This window comes from Plutella xylostella, chromosome Z, assembly GCF_932276165.1.
Source record: "Plutella xylostella chromosome Z, ilPluXylo3.1, whole genome shotgun sequence".
NCBI lineage: Eukaryota > Metazoa > Arthropoda > Insecta > Lepidoptera > Plutellidae > Plutella > Plutella xylostella.
The window spans coordinates 6,197,837-6,215,218 of record NC_064012.1 but is presented as its reverse complement, the minus strand read 5'-3'; the positions used below and the strand labels follow the sequence as shown (position 1 = coordinate 6,215,218).

Genomic DNA, 17,382 nt, shown 5'->3' with positions numbered 1-17,382 from the left:
TAGGCTTAGGGCCGGAACACATAAACACGATACGACGTCGCGTCGTGCCACTCTCTCGCTCTCTCCCATTAAACACCTGTGAGTAGGAAGAAGACGTTTTCACGACACGACGTCGCATCGTGTTTATGTGTTCCGGCCCTTAGGCTTAGTAAACCACTTTTGCAACACTCTGTATAATATTATCGGTGCAAATTAATTTCCAAAGTCTCCGATGTCCTTCCAGTATCAAGATTCAAGAAAGTTGAACAACAGAAAGGGCTCAAAGCAGCCATTACATAAGCTAAGCTAAACGCGAATCAAAGACAGTATGGCAAACTATGGGAAAACCACTAGAAACCTATAAAGAAATAGCTACAAAACAAGCCATATCAGAGAAAACTGTCAGTAAGCTGCGTAGGTACTTACCATTTTATGGCAACTTTACTCGCAAACATGTCTCAAAATAATAAAAAAAACTTTAACACGAATAGCGTAGTGGGTTATGAATTTATGATGAAAAGGCTATTCCCATAAAATTCGTAGCTGGGGGCTCGAGCTTACGACAAACGGAGCGTTGCTGTGCTAACCACAACTCTATGACATTGTATTAAGCGTACCCATTGCATGGCAGCTCTCGTTCGTTTGTTTATTGTTAAGTTAGAGTAGTCCCGCTTCAACCATATTATTTCTATTGAGTCATATTATCAACTCAAGCATCACAGGTGGAACTTTCTCGATTAAATTGCAAACTATATACTGTGTATAAAACCTATACCTGTCTTCTTACATAAAAATATTAAGAGTTGGTGGTGGTATATTAAATGGCAAATGCTCTTAAAACTACCAACTCGTACATAATAGTAACTGTTTAACTAGAGTGTGTTCTACTTAGGTTTTTATATACTGTAAATATCGTATTTATGTTTATAATTACTGAGTTCGAATCGTAAAAGAGATCTTCAATAAAAACCTGACAATACAATCTAGCGTCAAATAGTTTCTTAAGTGTACCTATAGTAAATAAAATAACAATATGTTTTTTTATCTATTGCGCGACAATCCGGAAACCCGGAACATCCGTACCTCTCCTGCGTTTCCTGTTGTTTTCATCACTTTATAGTTTTACATATACAGTAAAACTATAAAGTCATGAAAACGGAAGTGCATTCAAACTAGGTAATTGTTAAAGACCGTATTAATTGGAACTATTATATTTATTTCAGGACAAACCGTGAAAAAGCGACTGTACTTTATGTTGTACTAGATGTTTCCGCGAGCTTCTCTTGGCCTTAAAAAGTAGCCTATAATGTGATAATCCAGGGTGTCAGCTAACTACGATTTTAATAAAATTTTAGTTTTGATAAAACACTAAAATACTCACAAACGTTCGTATTTTTTATAAAATAGGTAAGATAAGTAGGATTATAATATACCAGCCTATGCTGCTACGGCTGCTAGTGACCAATAGGCCGAATGATAAGTAACTATATGGTACCACAGAATAATAACTAGTACCAGTACAGAAGTCCGTAGTAGGTACTTAGGTATATTAAATTAAATAACATACAACCATCATACAACATACAATTAAACAAACGTACAAAATAAATTAGAACAAAAGCAAACTTAATGCTAGCTAGCATTCTCTACCAGTTAACCTTCGTTGATGTGGAAAAAGTTATTGGTAGACCGATAGGCCTAGATGAGAGAAGATCTTGGGTTGTTACTAAAACATTAAATACTTACAAAATAGGTAGCTACTAGCTACTTTGTAGGAACCTTATTGTTTCACTTTATTGTGTATCTATAAATTTTTATATGTACTATTTGAGTAACTTTGTATTACTTAATTGAATTTAAAAAAAAAAACTTATGAGTGCTGTTGCTTACAGCTTGGGTATAAATTTACTATTTATGTAATAGCATGTTTATCGACTTCTAATCACTGGAGCACGCAGTCAGAATCGCAGCCGGTCGTTTTGGTCAATCTCGTGTATTTAATGTTATCAATACTGATTATCTACTTAAAAAACCGTTGCTTCATCGCCTTGTACTCAGTTGGATCTTCGAGTGAGTGCCCGTGCTAGATGTGTAATCGAATAAATAAATAAATAATCAGTGTTTACGATAAACCTATCCGAGTAAATACGTTTTGCTAATTGTTCTCTTTGGAGCGAAGAAGTAGGTTGCAACATTTGTACTGCATCAGCACTTGTGTCCTGTGACTGCGCCGCAAGCATGACCGTGTTTTGAAATTTGGTAAATTATTATTTATTTCCTTATTTATATTCATGTTAGGGTATTTTTATATTTATAGCGGTGTTAGCTCATTAGGATAAGCGCCGCTTCTCACGCCAGAGATGCGGGTTCGATTCCCGGCGCTGACATGTACCAATGAGTTTTTTTTTGGAATTTAAGTACGATGCATAACATCGCCCTGACGGTGAAGAAAAATATCGTGAGGAAACCTACACATCTATTTTCTAGATGTGTACCCTGAGGGCATTGTACTCATTAAACACGGCGATACGGCCCGCGACCTATCATATGAGTACAATGTACAGCGAAAAGCGGGTGGCTCGCTTGCGAGTCACCTCTTACTATCCCTTCGGGGATTACAGTCGTGAGCATATGTATGTATGTATTTTATATTATAGACATATGTATAAGTAAGTACCTATATTTATAATTCGTGAATTTAAAAAAGTGGTCTTTACAATATTAAATGGAAAATATTTTAGGGCTGATTTTTCAATGTTAGGATAAGAGTTATTTGAAGAATAAAATTGTTGCTGTCACGGTCTAATACAAATATTCAGATGCGATAGCAACAATTTTATTCCTCAGATAGCACTTATCTGACTATTGAAAAATCAGCCCTTAATAATCTACACCACATGCTGTGCGATCTGCTTTCTGATAATTCAACGATTTGGGCAGAAGACGGGAAGTTCATTCATCCTGTTTTTTATGCTTATAGTAGACTAAGGACAATGTTACTTCAACACTTTGAAATTATTAAGATATTAATAACTTATACAAAGAAAATAAAAAGTATTACATGAGTATTTGGCAACAGATTCATCAACCTTCCATGGCCCACTGTTGGACATAGGCATCACATTAGGCATATTATATATAAATACGCCTACTGTTTCTGTCCTTTGTTGCTCTAAGGGTGCTTAAATAGAGAATCGGGTTCCCTTTATTTACCTGTACCGGTAACCTGATTATGCGAAAGCGCTAACTCACGGAGCATTTCCCGGATTTTTAAATGTCATGTGCACCCTAATCCAATACTATCCCGAAACCTTGGCAGCAATGCCTTGTGTAGCCGATGGCCTGTCTACCTCTCTAGCTATTGTATAATATAAGTAAATTCCAGACACAAGTAATGAAAAAGTTCCAGGTATGTAATAGCACCAAATTACTCCTAGAAACGTAAAAATCTAGCAAGTGAATATCATCAACTAATTTTTAAAATTAGGGTCGTTTGTCACTCTGCATTTTGTGTGTGGAACTTTTTCGTTGCTCGCGAGTGTAAAACATAAAAGAAGGTACTTACATAACGATATGATTATATGAATAAATTTAAATAACGAAATGATACCTACGCTACATTCTGATATTTTTTTAGATCTTGTAAGTACATCTAGTTACCCCACAGCGAAATTTGGAGTCAACTCAGATTTTCACATTCCATTTTACGTTACGACCGCGGGGTCACTCTCGAAAGAACGAACAAAAATTGTCACGCAATCGGCATGCTTAATGCAACAAGGTAGAGTCGTGGTTAGCGTAGCTATCTGAAGCTTCGGAAAAACAAAACTGCAGCGCTAACCACGCATCTATCTCGTTGTATTAAGAGTCCCGACTGCGTGATAATTCCCGTTCGTTCGATTTAGACAGTGACCTCCCTGAAGCTAAGTACCCATGTATTTATTTACAAAACACCATTAGATTATATGGTGGCGCATTGCAGTGACATCTCCGATACAGATGTAGAGATCTGATACGCCATTGACGCACTATATCACCCTGTACCATCTGGCAATTTGAGAAACATCTAATAATAGATTACGATATCAGAACTTGATCACTATCTAAGAGAATATACGTACGTAAGCTTGAGTGGGTTATTTTATTTCCGGATTGTCGAGAGATATTTATTTTGACTTTTATACCTAAGTCGCGAAAATGATATCAGAATTTTCCTAAAAATACAAATTAATTAACTGGCTAATGATGTCATTACACTAAGTTATTATAAAGGGCTTTAAGAGGAAATTAGATTGCCTTTCCTCGTTGCCGAGTTCCTTTAATTTCCTTATGATAAGTATACAATACAGGATGGAATTTTATCAGTGATTTATTGAACTATGAAATCTTTCATCTTTATTACCGTTGTCTAATTATTCGTATTTCCCAATATCTCTAGAATTTTCACTAAAACTATCTTTCCATGTATAGTACAAAATAATATACTAAAATATATTTCAATTGATAACCCTTTTAATATTAATACATTATACATAAGCTTACATAACCATAACCTTACCAAAGTTAAAAACTGCGAAAGTTCATCTAAATGAGCTCACGATGAAGCATCTAGTTTATGAATTGCATGTTTCCTTATCTATGTACAGTCAACAAAAGAGACAATCAAACAGGTTTGATCCTTAGTAATTAACCTCTAATACCATTTATATTTTGGCTTGTAACAGCTAAAACTATAAATGATTTGAAGATTTATTACGAATTTTGAAATTCTGATTTCAGTTTCGGGCTTAGATATACCATGCTGCTCATGTAGCTTTCGGCTTGATATACCCTTTTTGCAACACCCTGTATATGTAACGAACCTGCACACCAACTCTATTCAATATCTTGGAATCAGCATGTACCTTTTATCTATCACAGCCATAGAGTATGGAGGGTACACTCGTCCGCGTTGTTATGATCGCAGCAGTAGATTTTATTATGAAATATTAATCGCCCCTCAAATTCTAAAAGATGTACCTAAATTATGTGTAAATAATAGAAAATAGGTAATGTCAGGCACTTTTGTATAAGTACAACAATAAATTTAGTTATGAAGAATTTAGACACTTGTCTCCTTACCACCAGGGTTGACTGGAAGAGATCGTTTATTTTATCTAGGTTAATTCTCTCCATCTTTTATTTTGCTGATGATCTGATCATCCTAGCTGAGAACGTCACAGATCTCCAATGCATGCTAGTAGAACTGCACGAAGCATCCCTGAAGGTTGGACTAAGGATGAACATGTCCAAGACTAAGATCATGACCAATCTTCCTGCAAACGTGCAGCCTAACATAATTGTAGGTAACTGCCACATCGAGGCAGTGGATGAGTACGTCTATCTTGGACATAGTTTATCCTTTGGACAAAGTTCTCAGGTAAAGGAGATCGCTAGACGAATTCAGCTGGGATGGGCTGCCTTCAGTAAACTTGAAGACGTCCTTAAGTCCCAAATCCCTCATTGCCTGAAGACTAAGGTGTTCAATCAGTGTGTTCTGCCTATCCTCACTTACGGAGCCGAAACATGGACGCTCACTAAAGCCAACATGCACAAAATAAAAGTCGCACAAAGGGCTATGGAGCGCGCCATGCTCGGCATCTCTCTTGTGGATCGTGTGCCCAATGTCGAAATTCGACGTAAAACTCGTGTGGATGACGTGGGTAGCCGAATCACAAGATTAAAGTGGAGATGGGCAGGACACTTGGTTAGGAGGGACGACGGCAGGTGGACTGGGGCAGTCACAGAGTGGTGGCCAAGAACTGGCAAACGAGGAATAGGCAGACCGCCGGCCCGATGGTCTGATGACATTGTTAAGGTGGCCGGTAGACACTGGACTAGACTCGCACAGGACCGGAAGAGGTGGCGTGATAGGGAAGAGGCTTATACCCAGCAGTGGGCAGATACGGGCTGATAATGATGATGATGATGATCTTTTATTTTAATACCTATATATATTTTATATAAAATAAAGTGTTTAAATAAATAATTAAATCGCGCCTGAATTCTTATTTCTTATGCTGACTGTACGTGTAGCGAAGGATCAGGATTATCTGAAATCCCCGATTATTATTCGGACTCCCCCTTGATAGTCTTTTATACTTAATCCATGTATAAAATATCAGCAATATAAAATACCATACTTATTGTTTGTTTTTTTATTTATTTAGACTACAAGTTAATTGTCAAAAATAGATTAAACTAAACAAAGCCACGATGCTAAGCAAAAACTACAAACAACATACACAGTACATAGTACCCGAACATAAATACATACCGGGATACATGTATACATGGTGCAGTTTTATAAATACTGAGCATCGAGAAACTTCAGGTTTCTTTACCCCAGACTGTACAGTGTACACATTACCTGTTTGATGGCTGCAGTGCTGACGGAAATGTCAATGATCAAATTTCACCCTGTAGTATGTCCCGTATTTTTGCTCTCTTTTTACACAGAGTGTAGTAAATACAGGGTGAAGCCATGACGCCTCCGCGAGAGCAGTGGTCAGATATTCAAACAGACAGACAAAGGGTACGACTTTTATAGAAAAGCGCATTGTTTTCCAACAACAGACACCCTCAAAGGTGGTGTCACAATGGAATTTCTATCCTTTGGCATGGTCAGGACTAGGGGTTGTAAAAAGGCGAGAATGATTTTTATTAGTTATTATAATTAAATATTTTAATCAACAGCAAATACAGACAAACATAATTACATGTTTATATATTTATGTTGGGTAGTTTATTTACTTATATATTTATCTACATAAGCACTTACTTGGTATTGAGGTAAAAGGTTGGAATAATATAAATATCCTTACAGAAATAAGTACATAGCTATTTAGCGGCATTGCATCAGAACCCAAGACATTCAGATAGAAAATTGCACCATTATTTACATAAAAGACCTATACAAATATAAATCATTGACAAACTAAGTAGGAACAAAGGATACAATCATGTATTCAACAACGTTAGTAATTATAAATAATTACCTGAACACTATGAACAGCCAACATAACTCCACTGAAAATAGTTTCGTAACGGATGGTGGAAACGCGAAATAAGGAAATACTTACGTATCCAAAATTAGACTCCAAGAATATAAAACAAAAACTTGTGCGTAAAATATTTTACAATAATACTTATAAATTTGCTCTTAGATTTGATCATAATTAATTGGATTATTTGTAATAATACCTACCATACATTTTTTGAAGCCATTCACCATGCAACTCAACAAAAATAATTTCGTATTTTTTGTCAAAGAGTAAGTAAAAGTCCAAGCTAATTAAGATTCTGCCAAATTTGCGAGGCAAGTTTATTAACCTTATTAATAAATGCTGAGTTGCAGAAAGGAACTTTACGCTAATGTACACTTTTAATGTATTGTTGCCTTGCTAGACATAGATTTAATGCTAACATTAGCTCAAATTTTCCTTGCAACTCGGCAAAAGTAAAGTCAAAAGGGCAGTCAAATTCCAGGTGCATAAGCTAGTGTCACACTTCACACTTGATACAATCGATTGTAGAGATCCCACCGAGTGGCGATTGCTAGTAAACATTGTAGTGCATGGCCGATAACACTTCAGCACCCCGCGTTCCAGTCAAACCATTCAGAATTCCGAAAATTATGTGCTCAGTGAAAATACAGAATTATTAATCTACCATGGATCTCATGAGAGTTGCGGCTAGGTACAATTTTTAATTATTTTATGTGTTGTGAGGTTGTGAGTAACATACACTTTTTTAAAAATAAGTTTTGATTTTTATTTATCCGTGTTTGTCGTTTTTATGGAGATTTAGTAGTAACGTATTATTTGGTTGGGATTAGTTATCTGATATGAAAATATACAGATAACAGAAAATTTCAATAATATTTTTGTGAGATGGTGGTCTAGCTACCTATAGCTTATCACAATATACGAGTATACATATTAATTGTGACTAACAGCATTTCCCCACCAATTTCCAAACTGGAAAACCTGTAGTACCTGAAAGAATGATGGAATCTACTATCTACGTCCTTACTCAATAAATTTCCAATGACATTGTAAGTCGCACAAGACCAATCAGATTTTCCTGCAAGTAAAATAGCAAGCTGATTAATCAGGGCAAGATACAGGTCGTAAGATAGCAATGGTTGATAAGACAATAATTAAATGAAATGCCATTATTATTTGTTTGTTCGCAGGCGATTAGGAGCACCTAGTAGTAAGCAGAATGGCAAAGGGGACAGCAATGTATTCTGTTTTGTTTTTGGCCACCCTGTATGTCAGCACGGCACAAGGACTTTACAGTAAGTATTTTTTTTGTTACACGCTTATACTTACTATAATTATAAATTAATTAAACTTTTAGTGTTAAATCTCCATTTATATGGATAGACGTTTCTTAAATCATGATTAAAACACTTAATCGAGATTGAACATTTTGGTGCAAGTTGTCCTCGAAAAAATATTAAAATAGATGTAAACCTAGGTTCAGTTGGTCTAAATCCGCCCCTGGATCTAGCGTGAGGATGGCCATCACGCCTACAGACGCCACGGAGGCTGGACGTGTTCAGTGATGCTGAGTCTTCTGCTGGTCCGCATGGGTTTCATCTGGGTAATTGGTCTGTGTCGATAGGTTTAATATTGACGAGATATCGTGTAGATTGTTTGAGAGTGGTCGTGACACTATAATACATATTATTTTAAGATCCTTAAAAATTCATGTAGACAAGAATCATAACACTCGTTAATCTCTTCCAAAATCTACAAATGTAATTTATACGTCCTTATTTTGGTGAAAATCTTATCTTTTAGAATTGTTTTTTAAAAAGTATTTTTGCAAATATTTACTGAGCTGTATTGTATGTATGTTATTATATTTTATCGATTTCAACTCCCACTGCACTGCATTACATTTGTAACTACTTATTTGCCGAAATCATCACCATAACGCTACGCTAACGTGCTAGGGCACGGGTCTCCTTCCACCAAGGAAGATTGTTAGGCCTAGTACACCATGCTGGCTTAGTACCTGTTGGTGGACATCCCCAAATTACTAATAAGATTAGATTAATTACCTATATTTATATCTCTTTCTCTGTATATGTAAATTAATATTGCTGTCTAAGACAAATAAAGTGTTTCTTTCTTTCTAATAAATCAATTTTAACTAACCAGATGACTCGACCCGCGACTACGTCGGCATCGAGCGGCACGGCCTCCAAGTCTCCATATCTCGGGAGCTGCTGCTCAGGATTGAGAGCCAGGACCAGGACTGGCACTTCCTGCCGTGGATGAGGATCCGGACCACCGTGGTCAACGACACCGTGACCGAGGTGTCGTGTCTCAGTGGAGACTCGATTGACAGCTTCCCCGATGGACTTTTCGATGGTGAGTTTTTGGATGTTGCATGTGTTTTTCAGAAAAATATTTACCGATCTAATTAGATAGTTGTGGCTTATACAGGTCCCATGTATTTCAATATGATTTTTTTTAAGTATTATTTTTAACAAAATAATATGGGTATTGTTCACTTACAAACACCTAGGTCCAAAAATGCTGGCTTTTTGTTTGTTATAAAAACAAAGTACTTAATTTGATATAAAACGACAACAAAGCATGTATTACCTACCTGTGAGTAGCTTATCAAAACTGTCGGACCTAATGAAAAAATACTTATCATTTGTACCTACATAACCTCAAAATTTCGTAATGTAGATTCCCAACCTAAGCCTCAAAATTCCGTTACAAATACATACTTTTCCCCACAGACGAGCAACTGCGTCGCGGCGGCTTCATACTATACATGATGCTCGGAATATACGCGTTCACGTTGTTAGCCTTCGTGTGCAACGACTACTTCATCCCCACCGTGGAGATCATTTGCGACACCCTCAAGATACCGCAGGTGAGGTGCCCAGTTTGTGTAAATATAGGGCTTTGATGAACAATATACGGACACGATAGATCATCTCCTTCAAAATAAAACAACAAAGATAAGTAGTGTCCCCATGAATACGTGCTTACCACGTGCTTACAGCTACAGTTTGTTTAATGTCAAGCCGAGAAAAACCTTTTTAGTTTAATCTAATAACAAACATTGTACCAATGCTTCGTGATTTTATCACAGAAGTAAGAACTTATTGAAGTTAAAATTCACTTGTGAGGTGTTATTTGCCTAGACTTTTCATTTGCACCGACACTCTATCTTTTTTGGTTTATTGTTTATCAAAGCTAAAGGCAACATTATGTCGACGCTATTTTATTGTCACGTACCTATCTTTTTCCTATGCGAGGTTGATTCAATTAGTTTATTTACTTCTATGAGTTATTATTATTATATAGTGAGCCGAAAGACGTGATTCAGGAGAGTTTCTAAAGAAAGAGCGAGCAAGCTTGGATACACTTTAGATATACTTTCTTACATACATTACATACTTACACAATTCCAAATTAACAAATAACATGACATAAGATATACATAAATTGTACTTATAACTAAATATCTAAATAGTAGCTATGATATAAGACAAGTTTGTTCTTAGTAATTTGTGTGTTGAAGCGGACCAAAAGGGTGAAGTAACTCATCGTGGATGTTTACTCCAAGAGCAAACTTTTATGGTAACTCCTATTTTCAAAATGGCGTCGTTTCCAGAACGTGGCCGCGGCAACCTTCATGGCGGTGGCCACTTCGTGTCCGGAGTTCTTCGTGAACGTGATCTCCACGTTCCTAACCGAGTCAGACATGGGCATCGGCACCATCGTCGGGTCAGCTGTCTTCAACGCGCTGGGAGTGGCGGCTATTGGGGGGCTGGCGGCTATCAGGGTGAGTCTAACTACCTGAACACCAGGGACACGTTAGCAATTAATGCTGTTTTTAACAGCATGCACGCGGGATTGCCCCGCAAGCGTTCACACAAACATTTATTGTAACACGTGGAATATGCACTCGAGAAGCGGGAAAATGGCGTGCCATCCCGCGTGCGTGATGAAATCCGCATGCTGTTAAAAACAGCCTAACAATCCATAGGCAACGTCGCCGCCGTTGCAGCGAATCTTGACACATTTTAAATACTTACGTTTATTTTAGACCTTTACGATGATTGTTAATTTGTTGTACAATATTTACCTACTTATCAGATTTATGTCTACAATATACCTGCAGGTAGATGCTTACTGTTATATAATTTCATTTAGATAGCCTTCACTGTTAATGTGAATGTCCATAATCCTCGGAATCAGAACAATTTCAGAGTTCCTTTTCATCCCAGTTAGCCTTGCCAACATTTCCAAATACTAAATCTTTAATCAGGTACATACAGATTGAGAACCTCCTCCTTTTTTGCAAGTCAATTAAAAAACCTATAAATCCCGCAGCCGATATCGATCGAGATGCGTCCCGTGACGCGTGACGTGTGCATCTACCTCATCAACGTGTCAGTGCTGGTCGCCATCGTGTTCGACGGGCAGATCGCGTGGTACGAGGCCACCGTGCTCGGCGTGATGTACGTCTGCTACTTTCTCATCATGTTCAACAGCGTGCGTCTGTTCGCGCTGGCTGACAGGCTGACTGATAGGTGGAGGAACAGGAATAAAGATGGTAAGTTGAGTATGATGCGGACTAATGTGAAATGGAGAAGGATGGTGCTAACAATGTCAATGCCACTTCTACACTAAAGAGGCTTATATGTATACCAGCCAATCAATAAGATCTATTTGAATCATACTTTGCTGCACTTTACTAAATTCCATATAAAAGACAAAAGGTCAAATTGACGCACTATGACGACCAATGATACTTCATTTTGAACATGGATAGAGTCGATATCCTATATACATATGAGCAAGAGCCAGTTTAAGCGTTTGCCTAATTCTATTTGAAATAAACGGCGCTATATCGTGACGAATATCTATAAACAAAGCGATTAGGATTGGTGCATTAAAGGAGTTTATCTTCGTCGATTGTATCTTAATGGATGTTGCACTGTCTGATCCTCATCGCTAGCGCTCGCGACAGCGATATAATATCACTGAAGACTGATTGATTACGCGTTATATAAAACGAGTTTTTTTTTAAATAAATTAGCATGGTAACAGAATCTATAATAATGTATAATAGTTTCAGTGGCCGATATTCAACGAGGAGAGAAGGAAGGAGAGAAAGAAATAGAGGCACAACCAGAACTGGTGTTCAACGGATTGGGAAACAACAAAGTCATTGATGATTTTACCAAAGGTGTTGCGGATGTTACTGGTAAGTTATTCTTGTTTCAACTTATACTTATTAATGTGTTAAAAGAGGGAAAACTTTGTAGGTAAAACTCTTACTTTGTAGAATTAATCTGTCACGGTATTTTAGGTATCACCAGGCAACTCATAACAATCAAATCCAGGCTTATATTTTCTCCCAGCGCGCGCATAGTTGGGTTCGTCAGAGCCTTGATGCTTTAATCTAGATGTTATTCGGACTGCCCCTTTTTCTTTCGCCTACAGTCTTGCCCTTTTTACGATCCCAAGCTTAATTATCGATGAGTCTCATTACACTAGGACTTAGCTCAATATCATAAGGAAGTAGATACAACACAAGCCTATCTACAAAATAATCTTAACTCTCTTATCGCCAACAGTGGAAGAAGAAGAACAGGAATCGCTGTGGGCCTACCCCAGCGACAAGAAGCTCATGTACCAGGCCTGGTGGCTCTACTGCTTCCCGGTGAAGTTCCTGCTCACGATGACCATCCCGTCGCCGGTGACGCGCAAGAAGTGGTGGCCGCTGACCTTCATCATGTGCATCGTGTGGATCGGAGGGAACTCCTACTTCGTCACGTGGTCTATGACCGTGTTGGGTAAGTGGTCGATACTTTCCATAAGTACATGCATAATTATACTCACGACTACTGTAATACCCAAAGGGGTAGTCAGAGATGACGCACAACCGAGTTACCCGATTTTCGCTGTAGGTACATTAATTTGTACTCACGTGATAGGTCGCGAGCCGTATCGCCAATTTACGATACTTTCCACCGCTTATTATATAAGATTTTGGAACCATAAGATTTTGACTCTACGAAGTTGATAACGAATAAAAGTTATAATTTACCAATATAAACTTTTCGGTATGAGTTTTCGTAAACAGGAAAAAACCCACGGTTGTGAATAGATGATACAATAATTTATATCTTTACAATATGTCCCTCAGTGTAAAAGATTTCCTTAATTGATACGGCGTATTCAGCGTCGTAAGAAATAAAATGCCAGTTTAGAATATTCTCAGTTTTCTTTAACCTTTTTTCAGACAATGATGTCGATTCTGAAAGCACAAATTATAATTTCAGACCTGTCAAAATCTTAATTTCTTTGTTTGAAATTCGCTTCTATGAGTGTTCCCGTAAATCTATAGTTTGAAAGCATTAAAATTAGAATTTCTGCCTTCAGAATCGACATCAGTGAGGACTCATAATATTATGATGAAATAGACTTTGAATAAATCCTGAAAATGGTGTGTGTTTCATCCAATTATATAACAGCTATCAGCAAATAATAAATTTTATTTGTGATTATGATTATGTCTTAGATAATAAACATTTTAGTCAAAGCATCAGAACGAGTCACGGAAGTTTCCAATTTTCCTAAAGAGTTAATCAATTAAATTGCTCCCTACTACAACAGCAACTGAGGTCAACTTCTGCATAGCAGGGGCACTTGCAACTAATACAGAGCAGTTCAGCAAAGGCCAACACACTACAAGTTTTACTCCAATCAAACTGAAGTAGAAGTGGTTCATTACAAAAACAAGATTCGGTTTAGAACGGTTTGAAAGTCTGATAAATTGATTGATTACAATTGAACCTTGTTGATAAAAAGATTGTTTAAATTAAATAAGGAAAAACTTTGATTTACGGACAAAATATCTCGTCTGTACAGCATATAACCGCTACTTTTCTTAGATAGATAGCTGGATAAGTGTTACTGATAAGTGTGAAGGGAGATACGGCGAAGATTTACTAGATTCACACAAGTGCATGATGAGAATAAAATTACAATCTGTCCTTCGCCGGACGAAACTTTTTTCTTTGTCGTGCTAATACAAATTGCGTTCCATTGTCCCTGCAGGGCACACTTTCTTCATTCCGGACTCCGTGATGGGGATGACATTCCTGGCGTTCGGGGGCTGTCTGCCCGAGGCCTGCGCCATCTTTATCATGTCACGGAAAGGTATGTAGCAGCAACAAATCCTTTCCAAGCGGATAGTCAAAGTCTGTCTATGTGCGTACCCAGATCAATCACTTTGGTTGTGCTGAATCAGATAGATTTATTATTAATATAATAATCTCATCTCATATTGTGTAATCCCATTATTTTAAACACCCAGTGGCACGCTAGCGTCACGTCGGGATGTCTCAGGCAGTTAGGCGGAAACATTTACTGACCAATGCCGTCAATCCATTCATAGTAATATATATATATAATCAAGATACTGATGTAGCACAACCATAGTGATATGCTTAGCGACTCCTTTCGGCCCTTCCTAAACTTAGCTTGTGAATTGCGAACGTAGGAAATTATGTAACTGTTTTGCAGTAAAACGTCTTTTGTGCAAATGGAGAACAAAATATGTCAAAAGGTTATGCTTAGTGAGTCTGCCTATCTTTGCATTTTCATGAATATCAATAATAGATATGAATAACGTTATGGAAAATAGTTTACTTTGTGCAGATATTTATCTGTGGCATTATGCGGTAGATTGTTGTTGACGCGGAAATAATTTCTTGCTAGATAAGCTTATTACCTGACTAATCTTTTTTGAATTTGTGTAGGATAAAGAAAACATGGATTAGGTTACTAAAGTCCTAATACTATTATTGACGCTAGGGAAAATCCGTAATAATATGACTAATGTGATAATGAATTGTTTTTTTAAATGTAGCTCTTCATAAATTCAATTAGCAAAAATAGAGCAATATAGTTATTATAGAGTTGGTGTCATTAAATCTGTGAATCACTACTTATAGTACCTATGGCAATGAAATAACGGACATTGAGTTATATTATGAAACAGAAAATATAAATTAAATGATTTGCTAAGCGATAAACTTATAGTTTTATACTGCCATATGTTTATACGTAGATATAAGACTATAATCGAATTGACTAGGGATTAACTGCATTTACCTCTATATTAAGTACATAATTGTAAACACTTTTGATCTAAATATTATTTTATATTGGCTACAGCGAATTTACTATGTGCAAATATATTTTGCACTACATGATGAAAATCATAACAATATGCAAGCTAAGCGATTAAGACATTGCGAATTATGTATATTAGGTAGCATGTAGCATAGCTATCGCTGCGTTATTGGCGAATTATTTTGACAGTTGGCTTTTGATACGAATCAGACTCAAATTTCGAATGCGATGTGACGTTGTGTTTTGTTTCAGGCGAGGGTGGTATCGGGGTGTCGAACGCGCTGGGTGCCAACTCGCTCGCCATACTGTTTGCTCTCGGCATGCCGTGGCTCATCAGGACCCTGACGCTGCTCTCCCAGGGCGCCGAGGCCGTCGTGTACATCAACTCCTCAGGCATCGAGTTCATCGTCGGCTCTCTCCTCATCGCCGTCATCAGCTTATGGGTCACCCTGTACTTCGGCAAATTCGTGCTCAGACGGCTCACTGGCAGCATCTTCCTGTGCCTGTATGTCATCTTCATCACCCTCGCCCTTCTCATTGAAACGGGAGTGATTTTGGACAAAGCCATCCCTCTTTGTTGATAGGATGTGGCGTATTGTTTTAATGGAATATCTCAAGTTGAACAATACATGTTGTAGCCTCTGAAGGCTTGAATCAAGCCGTGGGCTGGGTGTGGTTGTAGTACGTAGCGCCGACTTGTCTGACCCGGCTGACGTATGTCATTCTCCTGAGAATGGTTCATTTGGATCGATGAGAGCGATGCTTGGCGTGGTATCGGACGCTGCACGGCTTCGTTATCGACGTCGATAAACTCGTTTAATGCGCGTTCCACCAATCACTGAGCCGAATTTACAGCGAAACGCAATATGGTGACGTTTATCTACGTCAATAACGACCCCGTGTAGCGGCAGCAGGTCAGATAAATTGGTTTTACTATTATAATATTATGTAGATATTAGATAGAAAAGAATGCCCTTTGTGGGATTATACCAATATAGTGGAATACCTGCAACTGCGTAAACAATTTTAACCTAATTGTTGAATTATTACACTCACGGGCAATGAAAAAGTTCCACTCACAAAATGCTGACACCAAACGATCCCGATTTTTTCAAACATTTAATTAAAAGTTTGAACAAAATATTATTGTCTTCAGTTGGTAATGTCCTGATGCTCTGTTAAATGTACTTCAATGTTGCAGAAGTCGTCATTAAGCTAGCCTTTTCCTTTTATGAGTAATTTGGTGTTTTTCTCAGTGGAACCTTTTCATTGCCCGTGAGTGTACTTATGTATTGCTGGCAATAACTTATTGAGTTGGTTTCGCGTCAAGTACAAGTATTTGTACATTCGGCTGTGATGAGTAGGTATCCATTCTTTCCGGAAACTTGTAATTATGCAAAGTCGATCTCTTCCGGTATGTAACGTAACTTTTCTCGAAGTTTTAGACTTTAAACGAATTTTTCATTTAGGTACTTATTATAATGTAGTAGATTTTTATTTCTGTACATAAGTGTAACTATATCAATAAGTTTAAATTATACAACTATGTATTCCTAAGAATATTTCTTTTTTTTTGCGTACATATATTATATTACCTATATGTTTTTTAAAGGAATGTATCAATCAATTTACCTATTGTTATTTAAGTTTAAGGTTGTTGATGGATTCAATACATTATCTTATCATGCATTTTTAAATATAGAGTAGTTACTGGAACAAATGTTACATATCGCGTATCACTTATATTTTAATACTTATTTAAGATTTAGGTGCTTCTCTAAACCAATGTAGGTATACATAGTTAGTAATTGCTAATTATTATGTAACAAAATGTGATAAATCGTATTTTATTAAATATGTGAAACTCCACATAACCCTATATATTTTTTACCTACGGATTCGAGGTGGTAACCTCTAGAAAAAACAAACCTTTATCGGATTAAATATATGTTTTTTTTTAACTTTCCTAAGTACTTAGTCACGATTCGATAATGACGTTTATGTCTTATCATTATCACTATTTATATATCCATAATCTATTATATCCATAATTTTATGACATTTTAAAGGTCAATCTATGATTAAACGATTGCCATTTTGATAAATAATTATACCTAGATAATACACAGATGCTTCCATCATTATTTACGTAGGGATCAAGTGGCATCAGCGTTGT

The 17,382-nt window shown here is 37.0% G+C and overlaps 1 protein-coding gene across 3 annotated transcripts; it reads left to right on the top strand.

The window, feature by feature from the left end:
- The first annotated feature begins 2,014 nt into the window (after positions 1-2,014).
- Positions 2,015-17,075, top strand: LOC105398148 (sodium/potassium/calcium exchanger 3). 3 transcript variants are annotated; one of them, XM_048632452.1, is made up of 10 exons: positions 2,015-2,238; positions 8,216-8,320; positions 9,192-9,404; positions 9,785-9,921; positions 10,669-10,839; positions 11,391-11,613; positions 12,139-12,267; positions 12,641-12,859; positions 14,127-14,228; positions 15,459-17,075. In XM_048632452.1, the coding sequence occupies exons 2-10, from the start codon at positions 8,245-8,247 to the stop codon at positions 15,785-15,787; spliced, it is 1,599 nt and encodes a 532-aa protein (XP_048488409.1). In that variant the 5' UTR covers positions 2,015-2,238; positions 8,216-8,244; the 3' UTR covers positions 15,788-17,075. The 3 variants fall into 3 exon arrangements, with proteins under 3 accessions (XP_048488409.1, XP_011568503.3, XP_037977754.2); XM_011570201.3 differs by having other exon boundaries at positions 2,016-2,238; positions 12,133-12,267; XM_038121826.2 differs by lacking the exon at positions 2,015-2,238 and adding an exon at positions 7,584-7,716 and having other exon boundaries at positions 12,133-12,267.
- The last annotated feature ends 307 nt before the right edge of the window (positions 17,076-17,382 follow it).

Excerpts from the sequence above, each read along its gene's own strand:
- LOC105398148 (XM_011570201.3), top strand. The coding sequence starts at position 8,245 with ATGGCAAAGGGGACAGCAATGTATTCTGTTTTGTTTTTGGCCACCCTG. Across the intron at positions 12,268-12,640 it reads AGGTGTTGCGGATGTTACTG|TGGAAGAAGAAGAACAGGAA; the intron begins GTAAGTTATTCT and ends TATCGCCAACAG. Across the intron at positions 14,229-15,458 it reads CTTTATCATGTCACGGAAAG|GCGAGGGTGGTATCGGGGTG; the intron begins GTATGTAGCAGC and ends GTTTTGTTTCAG.